This window comes from Myotis daubentonii, chromosome 17 (genome assembly GCF_963259705.1).
Source record: "Myotis daubentonii chromosome 17, mMyoDau2.1, whole genome shotgun sequence".
In the NCBI taxonomy this organism is placed as follows: Eukaryota; Metazoa; Chordata; class Mammalia; order Chiroptera; family Vespertilionidae; genus Myotis; species Myotis daubentonii.
The window spans coordinates 29,034,387-29,047,928 of NC_081856.1; the positions used below are offsets into that span (position 1 = coordinate 29,034,387).

The 13,542-nt window shown below is 41.7% G+C and overlaps 1 protein-coding gene across 4 annotated transcripts in view; it reads right to left on the minus strand.

Moving 5' to 3' along the window:
* Nucleotides 1-13,542, minus strand: part of COL14A1 (collagen type XIV alpha 1 chain) — a 178,020-nt gene that overhangs the window by 13,615 nt on the left and 150,863 nt on the right. For all 4 annotated transcript variants that reach the window (XM_059671813.1, XM_059671814.1, XM_059671812.1 and 1 more), the window contains exons 43-45: nucleotides 10,428-10,463; nucleotides 9,153-9,219; nucleotides 5,744-5,932 (exon numbers count right to left, since the gene is read on the minus strand). In XM_059671813.1, coding sequence (XP_059527796.1) covers nucleotides 5,744-5,932; nucleotides 9,153-9,219; nucleotides 10,428-10,463 — 292 coding nt within the window. The remainder of the gene's footprint in view (nucleotides 1-5,743; nucleotides 5,933-9,152; nucleotides 9,220-10,427; nucleotides 10,464-13,542) is intronic.

Consider the following 13,542-nt stretch of genomic DNA (forward strand, 5'->3'; position numbering starts at 1 on the left):
ATATGAACCAGGACCACACAAAGATATCTTACTGAAATGGCATTAACCTTGAGGGCTATTTCTAGCACAACGCCCACTACCCCAGACAGTGACTGAAGTCCAATGTGAGGAAGCTGTTAAGACCTTCTACACAGACCTTCCAATTAAGGGTTTCAAAAAATTGTTAAGCTACAGAAACAATGACATTAGCTTTCATGGCAAAAAGAAGATAAAATACTGGTTACAGCTTTTTGTTATTGTAATAGTCATATTCTACTAAGTACAGAAGGTGGGGACACAATTTGATGGTAATTTTAGTTTGTCAATTGCTTCTTAAAAGTCATTCTTTGTGTTATTTGGAAAATGATCTTATCCTGACTACAATTAGTTCCAGGAGCATGCATACAGAAACAGTCTACAATAACATGCTTTCAGTAGGTGCTACTCTTTCAAGGTCCTTCAATCTAATCTTACATTTCCCTCTAAAAAGCTACATCTGGTATTTGAATAATTTAAAGGACTTGGGAGAGAAAAATACCCATTTAAATAGTGAAAACAGGTGGACACAGAGTGAGCCAACCCTTCACAGGTGTCCTAGGAGACAGACTGCTTGGAAATGATTCTTAGGAATGAAAGCAATTGCCCTGTCCTAGCACAAGGCCAGAAACCTTGATTCAATCTGGAAGAGTGTGATTAAATACATAGTCGCAAATACTGTGATATTTCCTCTCTTCGAAATGGATAGCCTAATTCTCCTCAACTTGAGTGTGGCTGGGCTTAGTGACTCCCTCCTAGTAGAATATGCTAAAAGTAAAAGCTTGTGACTTCTGAGATCAGTCAAAAATGGCATTGTGGCCCACCTGCGTGGCTCAGTGGTTGAGGGTCAACCTATGAACTAGTCAATCATGGTTTGGTGCCTGGTCAAGGCACATCCCCAGTTGCAGGCTCCCTCTCCCTCCCTCTCTGAAATCAATAAAAATATATTTATATAGAAAAAAAGGCATTGTGAACTCCTCCCTGCTGTCTCTCTTGGATCACTGGCTCTGAGGAAAGCAGCCATCATATTTCGAGACCACTCAAGCACCCTGTGGAGGGACCCAGCCCTTTCAGGCTCAATGTGAGTGGAGCAGTCAGGGAGGGCCCAAGGCTCCTGCCAACAGCACTGTGAGTGAGGCATCTTGGAAACAGGTCTGCCAGATCCAGTCCAGCCTTCAGGTGACTGTAGGCCTGGCTAACGTCTTGACTTCGAACTCACGAAAGACTCTGAGCCAGAACCATCCAGCTAAACTACTGTGAGTCCCTAACCCACAAAAACCATCATCATATATCTTTTGTTTTCTTTAAGTGCTAAGATTTAGGATAATTTGTTACATAATCATAGATCACTAATACATAGAGCTTCTCTCTGCAACCATGATGAATGTAGAGTCCCTTTGTAGTAAGAATAAAAAAGCCTCTACAAAATAAAAGATGATACAAAGAGGAGTACTCGTTGTCTTAAAAGTTACCGTATGTTAGGAAAACATAATCCATCAAACCTTCAGGGAAAGGTCTTGTTCCAAAGGCGATTCAAAATGGACTTCACCAGATCATTATCGGGTGAGAAAAGAGAAAACTCTATCTTTGTCTGGACTTCGTCTCAGGAGATGAGAGGCAGGGGGTGGGGAAGCAGGGGAGGAAGAAGGCAAACATGTATTTCAGCACATTTTTAACAGCAATGAAAAGATGTCTCATGCAACACATTATCAAACATAACACAACATCACAGGGAAGACTTGTAAATATTTAAGGAACAACCAGCAAATTATTATGAGAGCTCCACCAGCCCTCTTTCTTTAATCAAGTTAATCTTTCCCATAAAGATAATTTTTCCAGAAATTAATCCAGGATCCAAGGGTCATTAAGAAGTTTCACAAATGCTTACCAACGAGGCATTCCTGGCTCACAACTGTTATGCTCTAATTCTGAACTTGTGACCAACGTTTTCTGCCAAATGTATCGTCAGTGCCAACAGCTCTTTTCAACCACGGGAATATGGAACGTAAGAACATTAGTTCTCTCTCTCAGCTCTGAATGAATCTGGGACCCAGTTTTCTCCCTAGACTTCTCAGCCTTGTTGACTTACAGCAAGCCATGGCATGAGCATGAGAGATGCAGGGTTAGCTTTAGTGTGTGCAGCCTTTCTCTGCCTTAACTGCCATTTCTGTGTCTCTGAAAGGGCTTGTCATTGACTTACGGCGACCAGACTAGGGCTGATTCCTTTCTGACCTGTGGTGGGAAAGGCTTGAGAGAAATAATTTTTCAACTTTTAAGTCCTTCAGGGATTTTATCCTCAAAGAACAACAAAAAATGTTTTGATCACATTCATATTTATCCAACAGATCACCTGGCTTCATCTCCAGGGAGGTCATCTGCCAGGTAATGGATGCCCACAGCTATCCAGATACAGCAGAACAGAGTTCACAAGGAGCTTTCAAATAGCACAACCACAGTCCACTGTGACACTCTGATAAGCTCAGCTGTTCACATTTTTTAAAATATATCTTATTTCAGAGAGGAAGGAAGAGGGAGAGAGAGATAGAAACATCAATGATGAGAGAGAGTCATAATTGAATGCCCCCCACTGGGGATCGAGCCTGTAACCCAGTATGTGCCCTGACTGGGAATCGAACCATGATTTCCTGGTTCATAGGTCAATGCTCAACCACTGAGCCATGCTGGCTGGGCTATTCACATGTTTTGAAATGTAGTTATTAGAAGACAAGAGCATTCTCCAGATGCTGCACAGTTCTGACTTCTCATCTGTGATACACCCACTAAGTAATGATTCAAAGGTAGCAACAGGGCAGAATGGAGCAAGCACAGATACTCTGGAATCACACAGATCTAGATTCAAATCTGGGGCCCCTGTTGTTCAGGTACGTGACCATGGACAATTGACAATCAGTTGAGCCTCAGTTTCTTCACCTAAAAATGGGACAAATATTGATCTCATTAGACTTTTATGAGCATTAATAATGTGCTAAGCAACTGGTAGTTTATCAAATAGTTGCTTGATAAATGCTAGCACCCTTTCTATCAAAGGCCACGTGATGTCTTCCTCTAAATTCAGTTCGCATTTATCTTCTCCCAGCTCATACATTCAGAAACGCTTCATATCCTCTATCCAAACCACAATATTGGCAGATACATTTGGTGTCTAAAAGGGAAAGCCACGATTATAGTATTATCTCACATACTGCCAAGACAAAAGTCTTGCATAAACTCTGTGCTCAGTAAATGTTTGCTGATTTATTGTTCAAAATAAACCAGATATGAATCCCAGCTGTTATGGATATACAACTTAAACATGAAAATCTTTAAATGGATGATTCCTCTTATACATTATTTTGGGGTTGTTGGCCTATAAAACCCCAACCTTAAACCCCATACCCCTCAGTTGGTGATCAAATAAAATCACCTTCCCTCAGGCTTAAAGGGTATCTCACATTCTGTGTTACTCTCATCCTCCATGTATTTGTGAAATTCAGGATTTTGCTTGTCTACTGTACCCTTTAGGAGCATACATATCTACTAGTGGCCCAGTGCACAGATTCATGCACATTCTCCGGGGTGTGTCACCGAGAACCACCACTGCCAAGTCACTACAGCTCATCAGTAAACCAGATTTGGGGTGACAGTGCCCCCGCAACAACATAACCCATAGCCAAAGGTGGAATCGTGCGGCCCCTCGAGGAATCCGGCTCCCTCCTCTCTGGTTCCAGGGTGCATCACTGCCAAGTCACTGCAACTCAGCAGCTCCTGTGTTGAGCGTCTGCCCCTGGTTGTCAGTATGTGTTATATGTACTGGCCAGTCAGCTGGTCGGCTGGTCACTTAGCCTTTTATACATAGGTAGATGTGTAGGTAAGAAAATTACATCATGGAAATTCCTATTTCAAGGGTTGCCTGGGCCACTGAGAACTCCTGGTTGATTTCCCCTGGTCTAAGCATTCAAAGGCTCCTATAGAGCAAGAAACACAGCCTGGCAAGAACAAAGATAGGACTTCCAAAAAGAACACAGACAACTTGGGATTTGCTGAGATTGACTCAGGTGCTGGCTCTGAGCTCCCTGAGTCACAGCTGGCCCATCACCAACACCATGAGCTGCTGCCAGAGGTGGCCACCCTCCTGGCTGCCAGATCTCTGGTGTCCTGCGAGGAAACTATGCCTGTCTCCATATCTGCTGATTCAGTGCCCTTGCACAGAAAAAGCCCTCAGAAAGGAGAATCATATTCGGGTCTCAGTCAACACAACAATGATCTAGTGCAGTGATGGCAAACCTATGACACGCGTGTCAGAGGTGACACACGAACTCATTTTTTTGGTTGATTTTTCTTTGTTAAATGGCATTTAAATATATAAAATAAATATCAGAAATATAAATCTTTGTTTTACTATGGTTGCAAATATAAAAAAATTTCTATATGTGACACGGTACCAGGGTTAAGTTAGGGTTTTTCAAAATGCTGACACGCCGAGCTCAAAAGGTTTGCCATCACTGATCTAGTGAGTACTTATGATGTGCAAAGCAATTCAGACCTGATCCCTGTTCCCAGAATTCCAGTGGTTCACCAATACCTGATGGGTGCTAAAATCGGGGGTTGGGGAGACCAGGGGGCGGAGGAAACAGTCAGGACATCAGGGATTCAGAGAAGGAGATATTTGTGGTCTGGGGTGATCAAGCCAACTTCACCCATGAGGTGGGTTAGGCTGAGCCTTGAACTCAGAGTAGGAGGTACAGAAGACAGAAAACTTCCAAAGGAGGAACAATGGGCACAGAAGTGCAGATGCAGAAATGCACTTGGCCTGTTGGCATGCAGCAAGAATGGATGTGAAATAGTATCTTTGTAATCTGCAGTTCACATCCCAGATTTTATAAAAAGACTCTATCCTACCCATCTCACAAAAAGCAACATGACTCACAGAGCAGAGAGGCAATTAGTTTTTGCCCAGAACTACACTCTATAAATTGTGACTTAGAAAATGCTTTTATCAGTTGCCTCTCTTCCCATCACTCTCTTTGTAGTTCATATCTAGCCCAATTCCCCACATCTCTTTGATCTTATTATACAATCCTGTTAAGACCTGTAAAGGGAGAAGAAAGGGCTAAGTAGAAGCTCTATTTTAAAGAAACTTTAGTAGGAAATATAAAACATTGGCCTATTAAATAAGTAAATAAAATACTGCCTCATATTATAGAAAGATAAACCATAAACAGTATTTATTGGAAGTTTAGAGCTGCCATGTTCTGCATAGGCTTATGTGAACCATCTGACCCTTTGCCTCATGACTCCTTCAGGGCTGCCACTGACTGCTGCCCACTGTGAGTCCTGCACCAGACCCAGGAAGCCAGCTCTCTGCTTGCCATGACTTATATGCAATGCCATTTAGGTCCAGAGAGGGCACTACTTTCTGATTCTTCTACCTGGAAGGGGCATCTTTTCTTAATTCCTCCCTCTAGAGGGGACATCATTCTCTCATTCACACGAAAGCCTCTTAGAGGTGGGTTGGGGATTCTGGTCCTCTTTTTTTCATACAAGCAGAGGTGGCTCTTGATAAGCACTTTGTAGATTACTCAATGTTTTCAACCTTGGGATAAATAGGAAGCTGCAGAATAGATGGGGTAAAATTAATTAGGTCCATTATTTTGGACATTAGCATGGTATAAGCACCTCTGTTAGGCTCTGCTTCATGGCACTCAGTCAGGGGAGTGGCCCAGCTTACCTCGTTCTCCTGGGGTTCCTGGCACACCTGCATTTCCTGGGAAGCCTGGGGTACCTGGAGGTCCTTGTTCACCAGGAGTTCCAGGTGAGCCCGGCCTCCCAGGCTCCCCAGGAGGTCCCTGGACGGTCCGGACTGATGAGGAGTGGCTGGGAATCTGGTTGAGGATGGCTGTGTACCTCGCCATGTGACCTGAGACAGGAAGGACAAAAACAGCTTTCAATCACCTATCACACAAAGAGAAGACTTGTCAAGGCTCCGAACAATTCTGTCAGAGGCCCATGCAGGGGGAAAGCACACCCCTCTGAAATATGTCGATTTCCAAAGTAAAAAGTTGTACATTTTATTTTGGATGATATTAACAGCTGGATTGTATTCAAGTCGCATCTCATGTGTTTGGAATTCCACAGCTCATGTCAGCATCTCAGTAAACATCATTTGAACAGAAGTCATAAATTTTATCTTCACCCCCAGCATGTGTCTGACCCCCTAAATCCTCACCCAGCTGCCCCTTTTCTCCAGCAATTTCCCCCCCAAGTGGTCTTTTTTTTTCCAGCCCACAAAGTCTGCTCCACCCTCTGTCTCACAAATCCCCAGACAAGCGTTGTTTCAACTCATCTCTTTGCTGCCAAGCGTTTTTTGCAAGAACCTTTACTTGGGTCCCAGCTGCAAAAACTCCCACTAGCTTCATTTAAAAAAACACACAAATCCTAGCTTTCTCTCCCATAGTAGCTTAACTCGGTTATGCCTGGAAGGATATAGTTTAATAAGTAGAAGTATAGATTAATAAAGTGCTTGATAATCATAATGCCTCAGGGTAGCAAGCACTTTTTCTAGCATCATGAGGAGTCAAGCTTTCCCCACATAAATGAATTTCCTAGCTAACTATTTCTTATCCCTTCTCAAACGTTCAAGCTTGAGAACAGTAACCATTTTTAGAGGGATTACTGCTAAAATATATGCAAGCATTCTTCAGCAGAGGACCGTGACTGTAACTAGGATTGGCTTCCTGATGTCTCCGGGGGGCCATCAGCAGGCACGCCCATGCATGTTGGGTGTGGCCAGACATTTCTGCATCTACTTGTTCAGTTTCTTCCTTTGACAAGGGGATGTCCTCTAGCACTCCTCTAGCTGTCATCGCTTTGGCCTCACAGTGTCCCATACAACCTTCCCTAGCATAATTGTGCTGACCAGCTCTGGACAAAAAACCAATTAACTGAGAATATGAGGATTTATATGCTCACTGGTAAATCAAGTTCTGAGGGGTGAACTGAGGAGAAACCGGAAGCAGTGTGGAAAGATGGCTGAGGTGTCAGAAATACGGCCTCTGGGTAGGTTGGTTGAGTCTTGGTCATACAATCTCTCCCATTTCTTTCTCTTGCCACTGCACAGACAGGCAGGGCCTCCTTGTCTCACAGCCCTATTCCTGTGTTCTTGTCTAACCCTGCTGGCTTCCATTTCCTAGAAGTTGTTCACAAGAATCTGAGAATTCCCTCGGGGAAAAACTCAATTTTAAACTCTCCTTTTTAGTGCATGTTTTAAAAAATCATATATTTATACAAGACTTTTATTCTACACTGGACTAAGACAACAACTATTGTGAAATCCTCTACATACTCTGGTTAGTGAGTCATATTAGGATTTAACCCTTAGGTTTCCTTAAAATAAATATCTGCTCATTTACATTGAAAAATACTTGAAATGAGAAACCTACAAAATAACCCAAGATACAGGTTAGCTTTGGATCTATTCTTTTTTTGGTTAATCCTCACCCAAGGATATTTTTCCATTGATTTTTAGAGAGAGTGGGAGGGAGAGGGAGAGACAGAGAGAGAAATTTCAATGTGAGAGAGATACATAGATTGGTTGCCTTCCACACATGCCCCAACTGGGGTCAGGGATCAACCCTGCAACCAAGATACATGGCCTTGACCAAAATCGAACTGGGAACCCTTCAGTCCATGGGCCGACACTCTATCTACTGAGCCAAACCAGCTAAGGCATGAATGCATTCTGTCTGTTCAATTTCCCTTTTATAATGTATTGTGTTTTTTTAAAGATCTTATTTTGGCATTAAACATGAACAGTTTCATTTAACTGGCAAATTCTCTCACACACATTCAGTTTGGGCAATATAATATAAAATTAATTAAAGTTAAAATATAGGGAGCATTACTACCATGCCCGAAGAGGGTAGCTTTGTACTCACTTGTCCTGAGATTTCTGTCTTAATGAAACCTCTCCCAAGCTCATGCAGACCTTTATCCCATGCCTCCCCCAAGGGGAGATCTGGTTCTATCTGCTACATTTGGAACTTTGGACCCTGCCATTAGGACCTTCTCATGCACTCATGGAACTCCCAGACTTCCCTGGGTTAAATTAAATATAACCTCAAAGCTGTTAAGGCAGCAACACAGGTGATGTCAGCCCTGGAGGTAGAGGACTCTATGGGGTGGAGGGCTTGACAACATAGGACTAGAGCTGGCGGGGTTTGAAAGGAATATTTCATCTCTACTTGGCCTCAGATCTGCCTGGAACTGAACAAATTATTGGCAAAGAGAAGGGCCCTCCAGTTAGATTATTGAGACAAAATATAGTCAGTGGCCAGGATGGAAATGTGCAAAATGGATGAGTTAGTAAGTGAATGAGCAGAAATCAGTAATTGAAATACTGGACTGTGGAAAAGTTCAGGTTTACAGTAAAAAAAAATGGGACAGGTGTCATACCAAGTGTATCCCAGCATAATTTTTGGCATAAAGCACAAGTATCGTATCAAATATCTCATGAAGATTGTCCACGTGTGTGTGTGTGTGTGTGTGTGTGTTTAGGCATAAATCTTAAATAATGAAGGAGAGGACCTTGGGTTAGCCAAAAGAAATGAATAAGAAGGAGGCGCTGATTTAAAGCTAGTGAGTGAATAGAAATCAACACTACGAATCTTCTTTTGTGGTAAAGGTCTGGGGAGGGAGTAGGAGCAGGGTGGAGTGGGTAATGGGGGAAAAAGAGCCATGTGTAATACTTTCAACAATAAAGATAATTTTTAAAATGTGTCATCTTTTTGAAGGTAGCTTCTGATGCCTCAGTCTGGCAGCTTACATGTGTTGAGTACTTGAGAAAAAAATCTATCCATTCGGGGAGATGAGGAAGGAATAAAAGATCTGATCTGGGCAGTCATGTTAAATCTATCTGGGCAAGCAGGGAACTCTTGGGCAAATGTCACAGAGGAATTTGGCGTCGGTACCATCAGCCTAGAAATCTGGGGTAACCTGCAATGAGCTCTTAGATGGCTCAGGGATGGACATCTGTAAAGCTTACACGTCTGCACGAACCCATAGCTTTAGAGGTGTTTTCCTTCATGGTCACACTCACGGGGATGAGTAAGAGGAAGCATCAGTCACTACAGGGCACTTACTCTGGATGAGCTGTTCGCACACCTGGCGCGCCACTGCTCTCACCATGGCCTGAGACTGCAGGTCACCCTGGATGAGAAGAGAAGCAGACTCCTGACTCTCAGCCACAAGCCCAGTCCCATGGCAAGACTTCCAGGTAGAGACCGGACTTGACCCACTGTTCCCGCCTAGGCTCTTTGGCTCCAAGCACCAGGTAGGATTGACACTATGGTACACGCAGGGAAGGAGTAAGCAGTTCAGCATTCCTGATGCTGGGTTTCTTATTAACCTAAAGAGCTCAAGTAAGCCTGCCTGGTCCCAGATTCTAAAAACTTTAGTAGTTCTGAAACAAATCCATATGAATATTCAATGCCTCATTTACAGCTCTTAGGAGCTTATAAAATGCAGCACTTGCTCAAGAAGTGGCTTATTTAATACAAATAGCAACTCAGAAGAAAGGTGTTAAACCCATTTTATAGACAAATGGGGTTAAACACATTGCCCAAGGTTACACAGAGGTAACTGGATGAGCCCAAGGTCACTGCTATTTCTACTATAGCCAACAGCACAATTATATTAGCAGCTGCACAAATTCTCAAAGGACTGATAAGATCCCTAAAATAAGCTGATTTATGTTCTTTGATCCTGTGCCTGCCATTGTCTTTCTGGGTGCCAATATTGGAAAAACATGAGTCCCATTCTATTCCTTGGCATCTGTATAGAGCTTTTACTTTTCTGAAGCATGTTCCCGTGCATTATGTAATTTCTTGATCAAATCCACTTTGTGAGTTAGATGAGTTTAAGTCTCTCTATTTTTCCTTAAAGAAATGGACCAAAGGTCGTCTAGCTGGATGGTAGCAGATCGGCAACTAGTAACCAGCTCTCCGGACTTCCAGCCCACAAGGTGTTTCCACTTAAAAATGGGTTCGTGGTCACATGAGTTGAGGAGGGAGTGAGGGGAGAAGAAATGGTCTAAGACAGTGGTCGGCAAACTCCTTAGTCAACAGAGCCAAATATCAACAGTACAACGACTGAAATTTCTTTTGAGAGCCAAATTTTTTAAACTTAAACTATATAGGTAGGTACATTGTTATTAACCTAATTAGGGTACTCCTAAGGCTTAGGAAGAGCCACACTCAAGAAGCCAAAGAGCCCCATGTGGCTTGCGAGCCACAGTTTGCCGACCACAGGACTGTAAGAGCACTGAATGATCCTGATAGTAAATGGTGATGCTTTGTGAGGTGTATGCAATGGAAGGTGTGCAGTTAGCTCTGATTGGTAAACAGAGTTAGACTTACTCGTTCTCCTCGCTCTCCTTTTGCTCCAGGAACACCCTGTAAAATTTTAAATTGTCAAGTTACTTGTAACACTGCACTTAGCCATGCATTAAAAACATCTTATTTTATTAAGAAATTTTCTTAGTGCCAGTAATTCTGCAGCAAAAACAGACACACAACAACAGTGATAAACAAACAGCAACCCACCAAGCAGAAATAATTCTTTTAAACGTTGGAGGAATCCAGACTTTTAATGCAGAGACACTGTATGTTGTTGTTTTTTACAAAGTATTTTTTCCAATTACAGTTTCCATTCAGGATTATTCTGTATTAATTTCAGAGGTACAGCAAAGGGGCTAGAAAATCATGTACTTTATAGAGTGGTCCCTCAACCGCTGCTTCAAGTACCCACCTGGCCCCATGCACAGTTGTCACGATACTACTGACTATATTTCCTAGGCTGTAATCTCTATCTCTGTGGCTATTTTGCAACTAGCAATTTGGATTGCTTAATCCTACTTCACCATTTTCAACCAGCACCCCAATCTCCTCCCCCTCTGACAGCTGTCGGTCTTTTCTTTTTATCTATGAGTCTTTTTCTATCTTGTTTTATTTTATTCATTAGATTCCACATATAAAAAATATCATATTGTATTTGTCTGTCTCTGACTAGCTTATTTCACTTACAGAATACCCTCGAAAAAGTATGCTTTTTAAAAAAAATTTAATAGATTTTTATTGATTTCAGAGAGGAAGGGAGAGAGGGAAAGAGAGAGAAACATCAATGATGGCTGTCTCCTGCACCACCCACATTGGGGATCAAGCCCGCAACCCACATGTGCCTTGACTGGGAATCAAACTGTGACCTCCTGGTTCATAGGTCAATGCTCAACCCCTGAGTCCCCATGGCCGAGCTCCACAAAGTAAGTATGTTTTAATAAAAAACTGGGATCATGCAGCAACACTGCTTTGTAACATATATCATTTCACTGAATAGGTCACTCATATCATTCCACACTAAACACCAGTCTATGAATTGTGCTCAACTGATGCTTCATAACTTATTTCACAAATCTCTGCCGAGGAGCTAAGCTGTTTCAATTTCTTAAAGAATAGCTCTGAAAGGAAGGAAAAGATCTTCTCACCTAAGAGTTCAAGTAAGAGATGAGGTCTGTGAAATCCCACAGCCTCACTGTGCTTTTAATAGCACACGATTCTACCACCCTGATAATGGGAGCTCCAATGAACACGGACTCTCAGCTAAATTATTATTTCGTTTTGTGGTTTAGCTGCTCTTTGACCCGTAAGAAACTATCATAACTGTAAAACTTTTGACTGAAAACCAATGGCTTTTTAAAATGTTTTTGCAATGAAATTACACTTATAATGCAAAACATGTGTCTTCAGAAAGATTTCATCTTTTTGTTTCAATTCTGAGACAGTGTAATGAGAGTGATTCATTGGACAATATTTTTATAGTCTCTACCCAGAAGATAGTGGATGATGACATTTATAGATGAAATCTGCCATGCTGTCAGGCTGCTCCGTTATTACCACAATCTCAACAAGTCACAAACCAAACTCAGTATCTTCTCCAAAATCTTGATTCATTAACAGTAATCTTGCCTCAGCCCTCGCAGCCCAGGCTTCATTCAGAAGGTCATCTAGAAGGATGTCTAGAAGGACATCTGGTCTAATTAGCATATTACAGTTTTATTATTATAGATATACACACACTCATACACATAATAGTAGAATCATAGTGTTGGGCATATGGGTGTTCACACTAAATTTTTTCAATTTTGTGTAGGTTTTTTTAAAATATATTTTATTGATTTTTTACAGAGAAGGATAGAGAGTCAGAAACATCAATGAGAGAGAAACATGGATCAGCTGCCTCCTGCACACCCCCTACTGGGGATGTGCCCACAACCAAGGTACATGCCCTTGACCGGAATCAAACCTGGGACCCTTGAGTCCGCAGGCTGACGCTCCATCCACTGAGCCAAACCGGTTACGGCAATTTTGTGTAGGTTTTAAAATTTTCATACTAATACTTTGGAAAAAAAGGGTGTAAAACATGGGATCTGCAAGCCACTTAAACTCTCTGAGTTTCTTTGTAAGATGAGGCCATTAAGTTTAATGGTCTCTGGGGTCCCTTACAGAACTAACATGTCAGTATCTCATAATGCAGTCATTATTTGGAACGAGGTAACACCAGGGACAGAAACTAATGAAAAATATCAAAGCTGGGCTTGCAAGATATATCTTGACCTCTTCAAAGAAAGCAGATCCTCACTACTTGTGACCCCTGCCAGCATGTGAGTTCCATAAGACAGTCTGTGTAGCTGATGGACTTCGGTAACCCCAGTTCCTAGGACTATGTTTAGGACATGTCAAATGCTCAAAAATATGTGCTGAATGGATAAATGAATGAATGGCTAATTTTCATTTCAAATCTGGATGACAGGCCAATCTATGCTTCATTTTAACTGCCTTGATTAAATATTTAAGACATATTAAGGTACTGGACATTCTAGATTATTAGAAAAAGAGCTGATTCTGTTAAAAAGTACCCAATTTTCATTATTAAAACTTTTTGCAAAAGGAAGATATATGAGGCACCCCTCCTCACCCCCATTCTTTTGGGAAATAAATGTACTGACTGTGTCCTCTTCTCCCATACCTTAGGCTCTACAAATGGGCACATCCCTAAAGAGGCAGTAGGTTTAAGTGGAGAAAAGAGCTACTTGTGTCACCACAAGTAAATTTTTAATGGAACCAGCTTTTCAAGCATTATGTGAAACACTAAAACATAAATTAGCAAACAAAAATAAGTAAGTATTCCCCATTTTTAGTATATTAAGAAACTGTAAATGCTAGTTGTTAATATTTAAGCTGCTTTACCAGGCCCCAAGCACTGTTCTCCGTGTATTATTTAACCTTCATAACAGTCCTATAAAACTAATTCATTTAATCCTTATAAGACACCTCTAAGATAAACTCATTTGTTCTTTATAACAGCCCTACGACATATTATTTCCATTGTACATATAAGGAAAGTGATGCATCAAGATGTTAAATAACTTGCCCAAGGTCACACAATAATACAATGGAAAAGCTGGGACCAGAACCC